General features: G+C 44.0%; 1 protein-coding gene across 1 annotated transcript in view; it reads right to left on the bottom strand.

Annotated features, from left to right (window-relative positions):
- XIRP2 (xin actin binding repeat containing 2) overlaps window positions 1-15,936 on the bottom strand; it is a 287,016-nt gene extending 271,080 nt beyond the window's left edge. Inside the window, 1 exon segment of the mRNA XM_030210038.1 lies at window positions 15,315-15,936. Coding sequence (XP_030065898.1) covers window positions 15,315-15,482 — 168 coding nt within the window. The 5' untranslated portion in view covers window positions 15,483-15,936.
- Between the last annotated feature and the right edge of the window lie 292 nt (window positions 15,937-16,228).

Below are 16,228 nucleotides of genomic sequence, written 5' to 3' on the forward strand. Positions count from 1 at the left end.
ATCCATGATTCAATTCTCCAGTCACCTAGTAAAAGAATTCAATGAAATTCGTTTGGTACGATTTACCTTTGGTAAAACCATGTTGTCTCAGATCTTGCAACTTAAGACATATACTTGTTTATGCATGGGTTCCTTAACAGAATCTTGAAGAAGTAGCTCAGGGTTGGCAAAACCAGGCTCTAAAACAGGCTTTCTATAAAAATATGAGCCAGGTAGCCCCTTCTCAGAAAACAATGGTATATGATGTTTGCTTGTTCTTTGAAGGCAGTGTCTGAAGAACAAATTCTATGAATTCTAAGGAATTACCCAATAGACAGCACCTGACAAAGATGATAAGGATGACAGCTGTCAAATTTGAGATCATTGTTCCTGATGAAGGATTCATTACCGAAACGGAGCTCTGTAGGACTATCATTCTGGGTTCACTTTGGATTGCATCACCTGATAACTTTATTATTTCCTGTGACATATTTATTATACTCATTGAGAAGTAACTCTCAGCGCATGTTTTGTACCCTATCTGAGGACTTTTTGGAGACATCATTCCTTTATTTAGATAGCAAGGACTGCTTTTTGGAATTTTGATGGTAAACTCATGGATGTATCTGGGCTCATGAGAAGAGAGACTTACAGGCTCTGTAGGAGTATTTTCCTGCTATCTCACCTTAGCTGGTCTGGGGCCTATGCAAGCCTGAACCATTCTTTTATAACTAAAATGGATTCTACAGACTGTGGCCTGAATACATCTGAAACCATCAGAAACCAGCTTTTCTACAAAGGAAAATTACTGCTTGGCATACCCATCATGACTTCATCCAAGGACACGTTGTTAACTGCAAACTAGCCTCCAGTTATCTCCTGGGAAGAGCGGAGGAGCTTACCTCACAGGGGACAGATGGCTCCAGGAGTATGAGAACCAAGAGGGAGGTTTTGCTACCATCTGCCTCATCTGATAAGAGATTCTTTGTTCATAACAAGGCCTCTCTTCATGACCATGAATTCTGCTGGACAGAATTACACCATTTGTGATTGGTCCATATGCATCATCTGACCCAGAAAGATGGCAATGTTGGACTGAAGAGGAAGAGGAGAAGAGAGAAGAATGGAAGACCTATTGGTGGATAGATGGCTCTGAGAGGAGAGAGAGACTAATTTTCATAAACACCAGGGAACTGAACTTTCTTTGAGATAAAGTTGACAAGGTCAGTTCCGCTGTACCACTAAGGCCTTACCCGAAAGACTGTGTAATCAGTATATAGAATAAAAACCTTGGATTTTAATCCTGGATTGATAAAGACTCACAGAGGCTTCTGCTAAAGTCTCAATGGTAGAATCCAATTCTTCATCCACTGAAAATCTGCAATACAGACTGCGAGGTGAGATAACAGAATTTACTACCTATGGTTCATGGTTTAGTTAGTCCATGATTTTGTCTGTAAAATGATGGTTTTTCAGAACTGGTGGTCTGTAAATTACTAGCTGCTAGGTGTCTATTTTGCACAATATATTTGTTGTTATCTCTCATACAGAGTTATTTAGCTGATCCGATTTCTTTATATATATATATATATATATATATATATATATATATATATATATATATATATATATATATATATATCTAGCTTGCTGATAATCTATATTTTTGGTAGAACAAGTTGATTTTTGTAACTTGCTTTGCATTAGCCACATATATTTTTTATATTTCTAATAAATAATAATATATTTCATTTGTGTCGTTGTTCCTTTCATTGATACAGGAAGTCAGAAGAATCTGAGGACAAGTATGAAATACTCTTCCCCTAGAAACGTGTCCAGAATAATTGCTATTTAGTAGTGTTCTGTTAGCCAAGTACCTCTATATATTAGGAGTTTATCCTTCTAATACCCTGATGGCGAACCTATGACACGCGTGTCAGCACTGACACGCGTAGTCATTTTCGATGACACGCGGCGCCGCCACAGTATGGTCCGCCCAGTGCTCCCCTGCTCGCTCCCTGCTGTTTGCACCGATCTCTGCCTCGTAAAACTTATTTTTTCGCGAACCGGCAGACTGAAGAAATAAAACAAACAGCTGACAGGCTTGCCTCCTTCGATCGCGTCGGCCGCTTCCTTTCCCTGCATTCTGAGCGCGTCCCGCCCTCCTCTGATGTCATTTCCTTTCCTCGAGGGCGGGACACGCTGAGAATGCAGGGAAAGGAAGCGGCCGACGCGATCGAAGGAGGCAAGCCTGTCAGCTGTTTGTTTTATTTCTTCAGTCTGCCGGTTCGCGAAAAAATAAGTTTTACGAGGCAGGGATCGGTGCAAACAGCAGGGAGCGAGCAGGGGAGGGTGAGCAAGTGGGGCTGGGGGGTGTGTGGACAAGTGGGGCTGGGGGGGGGTTGTGTGGCCAATTGGGGCTGGGGGGGTGTGTGTGGGCAAGTAGGGCTGGGTGTGTGTGGGCAAGTGGGGCTGGGGGTGTGTGTGGGCAAGTAGGGCTGAGGGTGTGTGTGTGTGGGCAAGTGGGGCTGGGGGTGTGTGTGTGGGGGCAAGTGGAGCTGGGGGTGTGTGTGGGCAAGTGGGGCTGGGGTGTGTGTGTGTGTGGGCAAGTGGGGCTGGTGGTGTGTGTGTGGGCAAGTAGGGCTGGGGGTATGTGTGTATGGGCAAGTGGGGCTGGGGGCTGGGCAAGTGGGGCTGGGGTTTGAATGATCTCAGGGGCAGGTGGAGGCTGGGGCGAGTCACTGGACATTGAAGGGAGGGGGAGGATAGGGGGCAAAAGAGAATCGCTGGACATGGAGGGGATGGGATAGTAGGGCAGGGGAGAGAGGAGAATGGAGAATTGCTGGACATGGATGGAAGGGGAAGGCAGGGAAGAGAGAATTGCTGGACTTGGATAGGAGAGGAGGGCAGGGGAGAGAGGAGAATCACTGGACATGGGAGGGGAGGGGAGAGGAGACATGCTGGACATGGATGGAGGGGAGGGAAGATAGGAAGGAGATGCACATGGATGGGATGGCAGGAGAGGAAGGAGAAATGCTGGAAATGGATGGAGAAGAGAGCAGGAGATAGAGGAGAATTGCTGGACATGGATGGATGGAGGGGTTGGCGGGGAGAGAGGAGAAATGCTGGACATGGAAAAAGAAAGGAGGAAAGTAAAGAAAGAAATGGAAAGAAAGCCCTGGAAACGGAGTTAAGAGAACAGATAGAGAGCAGCAGAATCAGACACTTGGACCAGTATGGATAGAAAACAGTCACCAGACAACAAAGGTAGAAAAAAATTATTTTATTTTCATTTTAGTGTTTGGAATTTGTCCAATTTCAGAATTTACATCTGTTGTCTTATTTTGCACTGGGTATACTGGAGCTGTAACATCTTACAGAAATGATTTATAATGAAAAAAAATCACAAGTTATTGTTTTTCTCCTATACTAGTATATTTTCAATGATGTCTGTTTATATGCGCCATGGCTGATATAAGGGGTGTGGCTAATGTGGGTGTGGCTATCATAGGGGTGGAGCCATATGTGGTGACCCCACCCATAATGAGTACCGGCACCTTTTTTTCTACAAAAAATGCACTGGGTCCGCCCTCCCTCATCGCTCCCGGAAACTAACCTTAAAGCCTCCTTTCACGTCGCAGCAAGCAGCAGCAGGGCAGGCCACTCCTTCCTTCCGTGTCCCGCCCTCACCTGACGTAACGTCCGCGAGGGCGGAGCACAGAAGGAAGGAGGAGAGGTCTGCCCTGCTGCTGCTTGCTGCGACGTGAAAGGAGGCTTTAAGGTTAGTTCTGGGCCCGGTAGCGGGTGGAGGGGGGGGCCCAGCGACCTTGGGTGGGCAGCGATCTCGGGTAGGGGGCAGCGATCTCGGGTAGGGGGGGGCCCAGGGGCGGTCCTAGTAGCAGTGATTTTTCTCGAAGTGACACACCACCCGAGTTATGCTCGGTTTTTTGGCGAATTTTGACACATCAAGCTCAAAAGGTTGCCCATCACTGTTCTAATATATTCTTACAGCTCTTGAAAGTTCTTAAGCCCATGACAGCTGTAGGTATGGTTCACCACAGCTCAGATAACTGAGAGTCACCACTTACACATCTGTAATATTATTTTATTATTATATAAGTTTCCATCACTTGTTATCTTGATTTTGCACAAGAACTCTTTGACAGTTTTCATTTTTTAGTTACATCACATTTTTCAAATGTAATTTCCTCAAACGTCTGGGTAATAAGAGAGTTCCCCTTGTAGTGACATACAATCCAGAACTGGAAAAACTGAGAAAAATAATTTAAAAACCTACAGCCAGTGCCAGCCCGACCATTAGGCAAGACTAGGTGGTTGCCTAGGGCATCAGCTTCTGGAAGGCAGCAAAGGAAGAGCACCTAGAGTTAAAACAAAACAGCAGATCACGACAGCCACACAAACTCAAAGAAACATCAGTGCATACTTTTATCTGCAGGAAGAACGAAAAATTTTCAAATAGCCCATTTATTTGGATAAATGACTTTTGGAAATTGCTGTCATTGTTTATGTGTTTAATATTTAAAAGCATGGTGTGTTGGGGGGTGAGGCAAATTAGAGGCCTGAAAGTTAATTGGGGATGGGGGAGTGTAAGGCTGGGTTGCCCAGTACCCTTGCATTGGCTCTGCCTATAGCTACTACTCCAGGAGGATAAATTACTGTAAAAGATATTCCCAGCTCTACCAATGCTGGCCTTTTCACAACTACTTACTGAAGCACAGATTTAGGGGCATTTTTACCAGGGGCAGGAGGAGGGTCCAGAGCCCAAGGTGAGGGGGCACATTTTAGCCCTCCCCTGGCGCCACAGTCTTCCCACTGCCATTTTTGACCCCCCCCCCCCCGCCGCCGCCACCACCACCACCTTTGAGTCCCCCCGGCACCAACCCCTTCAACCCTCCCCCTTCCCGCCGCCGTCGGGTACCTTTGCTGGTGGGAGTCCCCAACCCCCGCCAGCCAAAGTCCTGTTTCTGTGAGTCTGATGTGCAGGACGTCAGACTCACAGAAACAGAAGCCTGCCCTTGCAGCTCAGCAACACGGCCGCACCGGAGAAGAGGACTTCGGCTGGCGGGGGTTGGGGACCCCCACCAGCAAAGGTACCCGACAATGGCGAGGGAGGGTTGGCAGCGGCGGGAGGGGAGGTCGAAGGGTTTGGCGGTGGGGGATTTAGGGCCAAATCTACAGGGGCCCATGGCCCCACGTAGCTATGCCCCTGCTTTTAACTAAAGGGTTGCAGAATGGCACTGCTGGCCCAACATGGCCGCCAGTGGTAGTTCTGCCTCAAGCGCACACCATTTCTGGTGCTACAGAAGATAATTTTGTAATTTCTAGTGCAGCGCTAAACTGGTGGTAATTGCTGCCCGGTTACTGCTGGGTTACCATGGTAGCCCTTACCGCCACCTCAATAGTGGCAGTAAGTGCGCCTCCCCCCCCCCCCCCCCCCCCCCCCCCCCCCCCCCCCCCCCCATAGCCACACGGTAAGAATAATTTTACCGCATGGCCATGTCTTTTTTAGGGACTTTTTACCTGCTGTAGTAAAAAGGACCCTGGCGCACGTCAAAAACAGCCCCCGCCGCTACCATAGGGCCCTTTTTACCGTGGCTTGGGAAAAGGACCCCTTAGCGAAAAGCAAACTCTCTTGTTGAGAGTTTGAAATGGCACAGATCCCTGCAATATACCAGGCTACAAACTGGGCCAGCACATATCATAGGATTCCACAGTTACCCACATGGGAAAAGCATTCAGCATAAGAGAGTACTACCCATGCTCTTCTTTAAATGTAGTGCATCATTCAACGCAGAAAATATAAAGAAGAGTGATATACTGGAGAGACAGGCCACATGCTACAGACAAGAATCAGCTCATAAAGGAATTTCATCAAACACCACAAAGAAACCAAGGTAACACCTCACTTTGCTAGATGAGAGCACTGTATCAATAACTTCACGGTCAGAATATAAGAGGAAATTTTAACACAATCCAGAAATGTAAAACCTTTGAAGTTATGATGATGAAATATTTTGTCACCAACAAAAGGGGTCTACTGATGATTCCTCCACCATCCCAGGCAAGCTGCGAATTTGCTTATTATATTTTAGTTCCATACTACTCGCCTTGAACCCTCTTTACAGAAGTTCAAGGATTCCCTTAAAGCATATTTTTTAAATGAAGCATTCAAGTAGGCCGATTGTGACCTTTGGGTCTCTCTTAGTTTCTTATTTACTGAAGAGGGGCTTTTTCAAAAGGACACCAAGTCAGAATTTGGACGTCCTGCTCATGACGTCCAAAAAACGTCTCTCATAGCCATTTTCAAACAGAAAACACATTACGGTTTTCTGTTTGAAAATATGTGAGAACATCCAAAATGAACAGCCATTTTAAAAACTGAAATGTCCAAATAATGAACACCAAAAATCCAGGGACAAGGACGTCTGTCTGGCAGCATTTAACAGAAATGACCACACTGACTTCCTTGTAGAGCAGAGGGGCAACCTAGTGGTCAGTGCAGTGGACTGTAAACCACAATACCCAGGTTCATATTCCCGTACAACACTTTTATTTTAAACTAGTAAAGAAGGCCCGTTTCAAAACGCAATGAAATGGGCACTAGCAAGGGTCCTCTCTGTCCCTTCGTGTCTCCCTCCCTCCCGAGTTGCAGATGCCCTCCCTCGCAATTGAAGGCCCCCTTCATGGCGCTCCCACCGAGTTGTAGACTCCCCCCTCCCTCCGATTAGAACCCCCTCCGTTTGCGTTACTGGCTGCCCCCCCCCCCCATGGGCACGACTTTGTGGACAGCAGCTTTACCTGCGGAGAAGCTGGCTGGAAGCCTCAGCATGCGTGTGGTGACGGAGGTGAACTTCTTTTCAGGGCTGTGGAGCGTTCCTTGTTGAAGGAGCATCTGTTGACGTGTCTGTGTGTGCGTCTGAGGTCAGACGCATGCACAGAGACGACAGATACTCCTTCATCAAGGCACGCCCTGCAGGCGAGAAGAGAAGTTCTTCAGCGTTAGCAGAGGTAGGCTTAGGGTTCGGGGGAGGGTTTTCGGAGGGTCCAGGGGGCAGTAATGTGGAGGGGGTGTGTTGGAATCGGAGGGAGGGGGGAGTGAGTAAATGGTTGTTAGGGGCGTGGCGGGCATAGAAGTGGGAGGGATGGAGGGAGTGACATGTGTGTGGGTGGGGGCGGGTGTGCTGATGGCCGTCTGTGTTGCGCCCTCGACTTCATGACGTTTGATGCGAGGGCGGGGAACACAGACATGGTGAGTTTCATGGCTTCACCACCATGAACTAACGAACCCTTGAGGGACTGTGCAGATGGCTTCAGGAGCTTTTGTCTTCAGAACGTTGAGGTAGCATTTTATGTACAGATGGGGCGTGGCTGAGGGCGGGTCTATGAGTGAGGGTGACTGGTCCTGGTAGCCTAGCCTATGAAGACTACAGGAGTTGAGTGCTTCAGTGTCTTGCAGTGAGCTTCAGAACGTTAGAGGTGGGATTTATTTATATAGATGTTGAGCCCTCCAGGAACAGGGAAATACCTACTGCACCTGAATGTGCACCATCTCAATAGCCTTCAGGCTTGCAGGTGTCATAAATATTTAGTTACAGTAGGTATGTATCTGTTTCTGGAGGGCTCACAATTTAAAGGGGAAAAAAAGAGACCTGAAGTAGGAATTGAACCAGGGTTCCATGGTTTATAGCCCACTGTACTGACCACTAGGCTACTCCTTTAACTTGCTTTCTGTTTTGCTCAGAATACTCTTAATACCTGATGCAGTCATAGAGCCTTGTATTCCTTTCAGGTTTCACTTTCAGGGGAGAGAGAGGGGGACAGCAACCACTGGGGGACTCATGAGGGGGTCATGCCTTAATCCCTCCAGTAGTCAGCTGCTCAATCAGAGCTACTGGACCTTCACACCAGTCTTAGGAATTCTCAGTGAGAAGCACATGGGTATAACCATTACTTTGGTTTCAAGATATAAAATACGCTTTTATTTATTTACTTTTTTACTGTCACTTACCTCTGCATCACAGATCACAGTATAATAGGGACCAAGTCCTCTCAGGTTGGCATTTTTTATTCATGAATGATTGATTGATTAAGCATTATTTTTCAATCTGATTACACTAACTACTAAGTGTAATAGTGCCTTTTTGCTGAAAATGAGTTTTAAACATGTTCATTAAAAATGACCGTGCCGTTTCAAGTTGTTTTGGAAAACTCCCTTCCTTTATAGAATACTAGCTTAACCACAAAAATATGTGGAGAATTGGAGAAAAGAACGGTTAGCAATAGGTTGACATCCTGAGGAGTCAGGTTCAATTCCCTCTGCAGCTCCTTGTGACCCTGGGCAAGTCATTTAACCCTCTGTTGCCCCAGGTACAACAGTAGTACAATGTACCACAGACTGTGAGCCCACTAGGGCCAGACTCAGTACCTGCCAAATGAAAAGCTGTAAACTGCTGAGGTCTAAGCAGTATATAAATACTTGAATGAATAATGTATGATGAGCTGTTTAGTGCAGGAACACCCACTCTCTACCCACTCAAAAAAAAAAATCTTTTCAGTGCACATTTGGCAGTTACCGCAGGACGCCTGAGTGCATCTCATGGAACACCATTTTAAGCTGCATTAGGCACTCATTAGCGCCTAATGCAACATATTAAAAAGGCCAGAAAGACACTTAGGTGTTTAGGTGTCTTTATAAAATACTAGCACAAACCCTGCTGCTCTAGGGCTGGTATAAAGGAACATATGTGCAATCGCAACTCTGCTGGTACCTTGCCTGAATTCTCCCCCTCCCCTTCAGAACATGCCTACATTAAGTCACATACAAGTATGCACGCTATCATCATGCATAATGCGGTAATTTATCTGCACATGCTAAAACCTGTCATTTCTTTCTCTATAGATCACCAAAATTCATCCCTCCCTTTCTCAGCATACTACCTGGAAAAGAAAATAAGATGATACCTTTTTTATTGGACATAACTTAATACATTTCTTGATTAGCTTTCGAAGGTTGCTCTTCTTCGTCAGATCGGAAATAAGCAAATGTGGTAGCAGATAATATATATGAGAGAAACATCAAAGCATTACTTTGACATTGCTTTGATGTTTCTCTTATATATACTATCTGCTAACACATTTGCTTATTTCCGATCTGACGAAGAAGGGCAACCTTCGAAAGCAAATCAAGAAATGTATTAAGTTATGTCCAATAAAAAAGGTATCATCTTATTTTCTTTTCCATGTTTTATTTTGTTTGATTTCTATTGATAACCTTTAAGAGTGGACTAACATGGCTACCACACCTCTCAGCATACTACCAAAACCCTTATCCACACTCTTATCACCTCTTGCTTAGATTACTGCAACTTGCTTCTCACAGGGCTCCCTCTAAGCCATCTCTCTCCCCTTCAATCTGTTCAAAATTCTGCTGCATGACTTAAAGTCCAAAAGTGTCGCTATACTCATATTAGCCCTCTCCTCAAGTCACTTCATTGGTTCCTTATCCATTTCCACATATAATTCAAATTCCTTTTATTGACTTACAAGTGCATTCACTCTGCACTGCAGCTCCTCATTACCTCTCCACTCTTATTTCTCCCTGCACTCCACCCCGGGAATTCCATTCATCGGGTACATCTCTCTTTTTTGTACCCTTCTTCTCTACTGCCAACTCCAGTCTCCGTTCCATTTATCTTGCTGCACGATACACCTGGAATAGACTTCCTGAGTCAGTACGTCAAGCCTCATCTCTGGCCATCTTCAAATCTAGGCTAAAAGCCCACCTTTTTCAGGCCACTTTTAACTCCTAACTCCTATTCACTTGTTCAATACCCATGTCCCTTATCCCTTATTTATCCTGTTTGTCTGTCTTGATCAGACTTTAAGCTCTGTCGAGCAGGGACTGTCTCTTACATGTTCAGTGTACAGTGCTGCGTGTGTCTAGTAGCACTATAGAAATGATAAGTAGTAGTAGTAGTAGTAGTGCATACATTGGCTATAGGAGCAAAAATGCCTTTACAAAATTACCCTCTATATATAGCAATGACAGGCAGCCACTATATATATATGGGACTAAATTCTATAAATGGCGCTGAAAAAATCAGCGCCAAAAAAATAGCGCTTAGCACTATTCCATAAATGGTGCTCAAAGTTACACACCATTTATAGAATAGCACTTAGCTCCAGGAACCGTGACTACATTTAGGTGTGACCATTTACACCAATGAAACCCTGGTGTAAATCCCCGCACCTAAATTCGATGTGGATCCCCTTTATTCTATAACAACGTGCATAAATTAAAGGAATTCTCCTGATCTGCCCATTACCCTCCCATGACCATGCCCCCTTTTTGGACCTGCACATAATTTTTACACGTGGATCTTGGTGTCTAAATTTACATGCGTAATTTCTAATTGAAACAAATTTGCACCGATAATTGATTGTTAGGGCTCAATTATTGGTGCTAATTGGCTTGTAATTCAATTAAATTGCATGTGAAAATTGGGCTTGCGCCCAAATTTGCACATGCAATTTTTAGCAACTTTTCTAAAATTTGGAGGATGGTAACCACTGGATCTCTCTATTGACTCAATTATGTTTGTCCTAACAACCAATTTGATTTGATGTCCCTAAAGACTGAGTTGAGACTAGTCCTCTAAAATAAATTTCTAACCTATTTTGCGCTTTTGAATCATTTTGATTATTTTCCCTTTCCAATTCAGGTCTCACTTTTGTTTTTTAATTGTCCTTCATCTTCCTTTCTTCAATTTCCTTCTCTCTCTTCTTTTTTTCTCTTACTGTTTCTCAGCCTCTTTGTTCCACTCACTTTTTTTCAACTGCTCTTCACTGACACTTGTTTTTGTCCTGCCTTTCAAAATTTTCACTCCTTATCAGGGGTGTGCTAGTACATTTTTAACAACAGGCTCTCTCCAGGCGTAGCAAGTCCTGCAATTTATTTAGGGGGGGGCCAGGGGCGGACTGGCAGGGGCAATGCATGTCTCTCTCTGCCTCTCCTCGTGCGGGCACGCTAGGCATACATTTGCTGGCAGGGATGCCGATCCCCATCAGCCAATAAATGGACTGCCACCACTCCCTGCTGCTTGTTTCTGGCTCTGAGCAGCATCCTGGGACTTCTCTCACATGCAGGAGAAGTCCCAGCCTCCTGCACAGAGCTGGAAACAAGAAGCAGGGAGCAGCAGCAGTTTATTTAGGAATTCAGGAAGGGGCTCAAGTTCACATTTTGGGAGCCAGTTGTTAAAGTAGCCATGGGAGGAGGGGGTCTACTTTAACAACTGGTTCCCAAAATCCTTAAAAGCTTAACAAACGTCTCTTGTGAGCCCGCTCCAGCACACCACTACCCCTTATTCATCTCGCTCCATCACCCCTTTGCTTCATTTCTTAGTGTCTCCTTCCTCCCCTTGTCTTTTACTCTTTTGCTCTTCTCTCCTCTCCTCATTCTGTCCTCCTACACCTCAACTCACTCACCATCCATACCCTCTTCCTCCTTCCCTTCCATACTTCCATCCCAAGCACTCCCTCAGCACCCCTCTTCCTAACAGTGGTAAAACATCTCCTTCCAATTCCCACCAAATTCCTTCTCCCTTCCCTCACTAAACACGGCAATTGCACTCATTTTAATGCTCAGTTTCTCTATTCCTCCCTCACATCCTGATCCTTTGTGCTCTCCTCCTCTCCCTCCCCCCCAACCACAAATGTTTCTACCTTTATCCATAGGAGCCAACTTTTCAAAATGATTGGGGATACTAAATTCAATGGAAAGTACCCCTCTGTGGGTTTGCTCAGTATTGGATGTGCTCAAGCACCCACTGAGCTGGCTCCTATGCTCTTATCTCCTCCCTATTCCCTCTCCCAGACACACTTACCTCTTACCTTTCTCATTGTTAGCATCTCCATTCCTACACTTTGTGTCCCTTTACACTATATTTATTTAGATTTTGCTCACACCTTTTTCAGTAGTAGCTCAAGGTGAGTTACATTCAGGTACACTGGGCATTTCTCTGTCCCTGAAGGGCTCATACTCTAATTTTGTACCCGAGGCAATAGAGGGTTAAGTGACTTGCCCAAGATCACAAGGAACAACAGGGGGATTTGAACTGGCACCTCTAGATGTCAAAAACTGGTGCTCTAACCACTAGGCCACTCCTCCACATATTGATTAGTTGCAAAGACTACTTTATTTTGTATAACAGGAAGGAAAAAACAAGAGACACACTTGCCTGTATTGTATACAGCACCTGCTTTGTGCAGCAGGAAAGCATTGTGTTTTTCTACTTACTGTGTGGCAGTGCCAAGCACAAACTCGTAACTTACAAGAGCAAGTTTGGCACCATGCTCCATACTGTAAACAGAGATGAGCCACACTGGAGAAGAGATTCTTATCACCAGGGGGAAGAAATATAAGAGAGATCAGGAAGAGAAGATTAGTGGAGGTGGGGATGAGAAGAAAGGATGGAGTCAGCGGGCAGACAGGCTGATGCTGTGGGGATGGCTGATGATGACGGAGGCCAGTATTGGCTGGGGTGAGAGGGAGAAGAGACACTGGTGATATATGGGGGGAGTGAAGGAAAGAGGTTATTTTATCAAATTTTGTGGGGAAAGGGAAATTATAAATGACTTGTCAATGGAATCATGCCAGCTGAGGGTAAAGGCATCTTTACTCACAATGAATAAGGAGCAAGCCCTTAAGGGCTTCTTTTACAAAGCCATGCTACTGATTCTTGGTGCGGCAAATGAGAGGAAGCCTATGGGCTTCCTCTCATTTGCCACGTGGGAATCGCTAGCGCAGCTTTGTAAAAGAAGCCCTAAGTATTTAATCTCAAATCTTCAAATCGTTTATCCCAAAGTTCTCATTTGCCGCACGGGAATCTCTAGCACAACTTTATAAAAGAAGCCCTAAGTGTTTAATCTCAAATCTTCAAATTGCTTATCTAAAAAGTAGAAAACTAGTAAATATGACCACCGGTCCTTGGTGGCAAACAGACCTATTGCATTCTCTGCTGTGCCTCACTGCCTCTATTCCTTTCTCAGTATAAAGCATGTTACATTTTCATAAATCTGACAATAACTATGTATTCATATGTAGTTCTTGCCTAACCACCAAGACACTCTAGGTGAGGCACAACAATAAAATAATTATATCATGGTAAAACAATAATAAGCATCTAAAATAATTATAACAGGCATAATAATAAAACAAAATAGTATTCACGTCCAGATCAATAACACTTTAACACTGTGATGACAGATAAGGATAAAAAATAGAAAAATGGTAGGTATATCATACTTATACAATGACTGCAGTGGTACAGACAGCATAAAATATTTATTTCTAGCTGTACATACATTTGCTTAAATTTTAATCAAGGAAGTATATTCCAGGCTATCAGAATGAGCAATTTAATTGGTATATTATTTCTGTGAATAGAAATTAATGCTAAAGCACAAAAGCTTATGGGGTCCTTTTACTAAGGTGCACTAATAGATTTAGCACACACTAAATGACAAGAAGACCATTATATTCCTATGGGCATCTTATAATTTAGCTCGCTAATAGTGCAAGCTAAATCTGTTAGCACACCTTAGTAAAAGGACCCCTATGTCTACATTTGCACTGAAAAAAAAATGGTTATGTGTTACAAGATCAAAACATTGCACGGGTGAAATAAAAGTGAGAACAACCTGAGAGCTTTTTGTAGCTTATTTAGAGAATGGGACTGACACAAAGGGGGTCATTTACTAGCATGAGCAAATGTTATTTCCTATAGAACCCATTTTATTCCTATGAGTCCTGTAGCAGATAGCACATGCCAGCCATTATAATTAAATGAGCCCCAAAGGAACGTTCAGGGAGGAGAAAGACCACAGGTCGAGTAAGACCCGTGACAGCACACAACGCAGGCAGAAATAGATGGGCCATGCTGAGAAAACTGTCCTTTTCTACCAACATATTCTGAGTTTTAATCAAGCCATCTGACTTTAAGGGCCCTGTTTACTAAGGTGCGTTAGTGTTTTTAGCACGCCTACACTTAGCGTGCACGCTAAACATGTAGGCACCTATAGAGATATTGCAGGCATGTACATGGTCAATGAGCATTAAAAATGTTAACGCACCTATAACGCTGCTTAGTAAACAGGTCTCCTAGTCATTGCTCTCCACTTTTAAATTATTAAAATAGAATTACAAGGCAGAGTCTAATAGAGAGAAGAGGGAAACTTGTTTATGCTGCTCTAAGAACTTCAACACAGCTTTTAAAAAGACAAGGATATGCAATATATCATTTTACTCATATTATTCTGAAAGGCACACTGCTGTACAGGTCAAAGAGCTGCAGAATAGCAAAGATAACAGCTACATCTAACCAGTTGTTTTTAGGTAAATTATAAGTAGAACTTAGGGATCATTTTAGTAAGGCACAAAGAAAAATGGCCTGCGGTAGTATAGGCGCGTGTTTTTGACACGTGCCGATCCATTTTTCAGTGCACCTGTAAAAATGTCTTTTTAAAATTTTGATCGAAAATGTACGTGCGTTAAAATGAAAATTGACGCGGGTCCATTTCGGCTCTGAGACCTTACCGCCAGCCATTGACTTAGTGGTAAGGTCTCACGCGTTAACCGGGCGGTAAGTGTCTACGCACGTCAAATGCCTTATACCGCCCAGTAGCGCCAAATGTCAGAAAATAAAAACTATTTTCTGGCGCGCGTAGGGGATGCACACCAAAAATTAAATTACTGCCCGGCACATGCGGTAGCCAGGCAGTAACTCGAAACTGGTGCACGTTGGGTGCACGTAGGTGCTTACGCGGCTTAGTAAAAGGGCCCCTTAATCGGTTATGTTTTCAGATGAGAAGTCTCCTAAATCTGCTCAAGGAAAATTTGAGTTGTTGGTTTTAGATCTGTTATTTGTGTGACCAGGGTTGAGCAGGTAAAATTGAGCTGGTTGGTCTGAAAGATAGATGCCAACAGGCTATTCCAGACCACACCTTTTGTGCCTGACTAAAGTTCTCTTCCCAGTGAGAGACCTTGGGAGAGAAGGGGTTAATCTAGCCAAGCAGTGAGTGAAATTTTTCAACAACAGATATTTAACTAGCAAACTCCTGAAGTTAATCAGTTAACCTCTTTGAAAATGAAGCTGTTAGTATTTATTTATTTATTTTATTTTTAAAACTTATACCTCCCTAAATCCCAGGCAAAGTTCTTTTTTTAGCCATATACACGCTTTGACCTCACTTATAAACTTTTTATGCCAGGACCAACTCATTATTTCATAAACATGTAACTTGATTAAAACCCTTACCTTTCTTTTTCCTCCTTTCTTTAGTGTTACTATTCGACTTGGCTTTTCAAACATCATTTTCAGCTCATCCAGAGGAATGTCAAACCGTTCAATCTTCCGAGAAATACGTAGATCTTCCTTTAAAACAGCTGCTCCGGAGCGTGAAGGATTGTCCAGCATTTCATTCATCTTTTCAACCTGCTTGAACGGGAAGGGGGGGATGTCAGAGTGTGAACGGCAAGCAGGTAACAACAGACAGAGGGTGTCAGTGGTGTGGTAAGATCTGGAGCCTGCCCTCTTCTGTCCAGGTGTGTTATTCTAATGAGCAGAAGTTCCTGGTTTGCCGTGAGAGTTTGAAAGTGCTCTAAGCAGTGCATGTGGCCTTGGGAGCTTCATCCCTGGTTCTGGCTTGAGTTTCTCTTCAGCATCTGAGACTTCAGACAGAGAGGAGATATTTGGGAGCTCCGCCTGTAACTCACAGGAATCTTCTGGGAGAGGAGGTTCCTCCTTGGCTGAGAAACTGAATCAATGAACCTTCAACAACTTGCAAGCTTGACACATTCAAGGTTTTCTATGAAACAATACATTCAAAGAGGGAAAAAAAATGAGCCTTATGGCATATGTCAAATATGGCAGATATCATATAAATGTCTGAAAATGTAGATGTGCTGGAATTCAAAGTTGTAAGAAAGTGCTTGAAATTCAATAAAGCACTGCTTCAGTCTTAAAGGTCAAATCATATGTAAACAGTAACGTCCTAAAATTAACTTCCTTCCTTAACAAAAAAAAGGGCTGGCAAGGAAACTTAAGGATCACTGCAGACTGTAAATGATATCAGCCATTTCTCAAGGGCAAAAATTCCAGTAAAACAGGAAAAAAGGAAGAGGAAAAAACTAAATTGTCTTGATATCCTCCTATGGAAAACAGAACTTGCA

This window comes from Microcaecilia unicolor, chromosome 7 (genome assembly GCF_901765095.1).
Source record: "Microcaecilia unicolor chromosome 7, aMicUni1.1, whole genome shotgun sequence".
Lineage (NCBI taxonomy): Eukaryota > Metazoa > Chordata > Amphibia > Gymnophiona > Siphonopidae > Microcaecilia > Microcaecilia unicolor.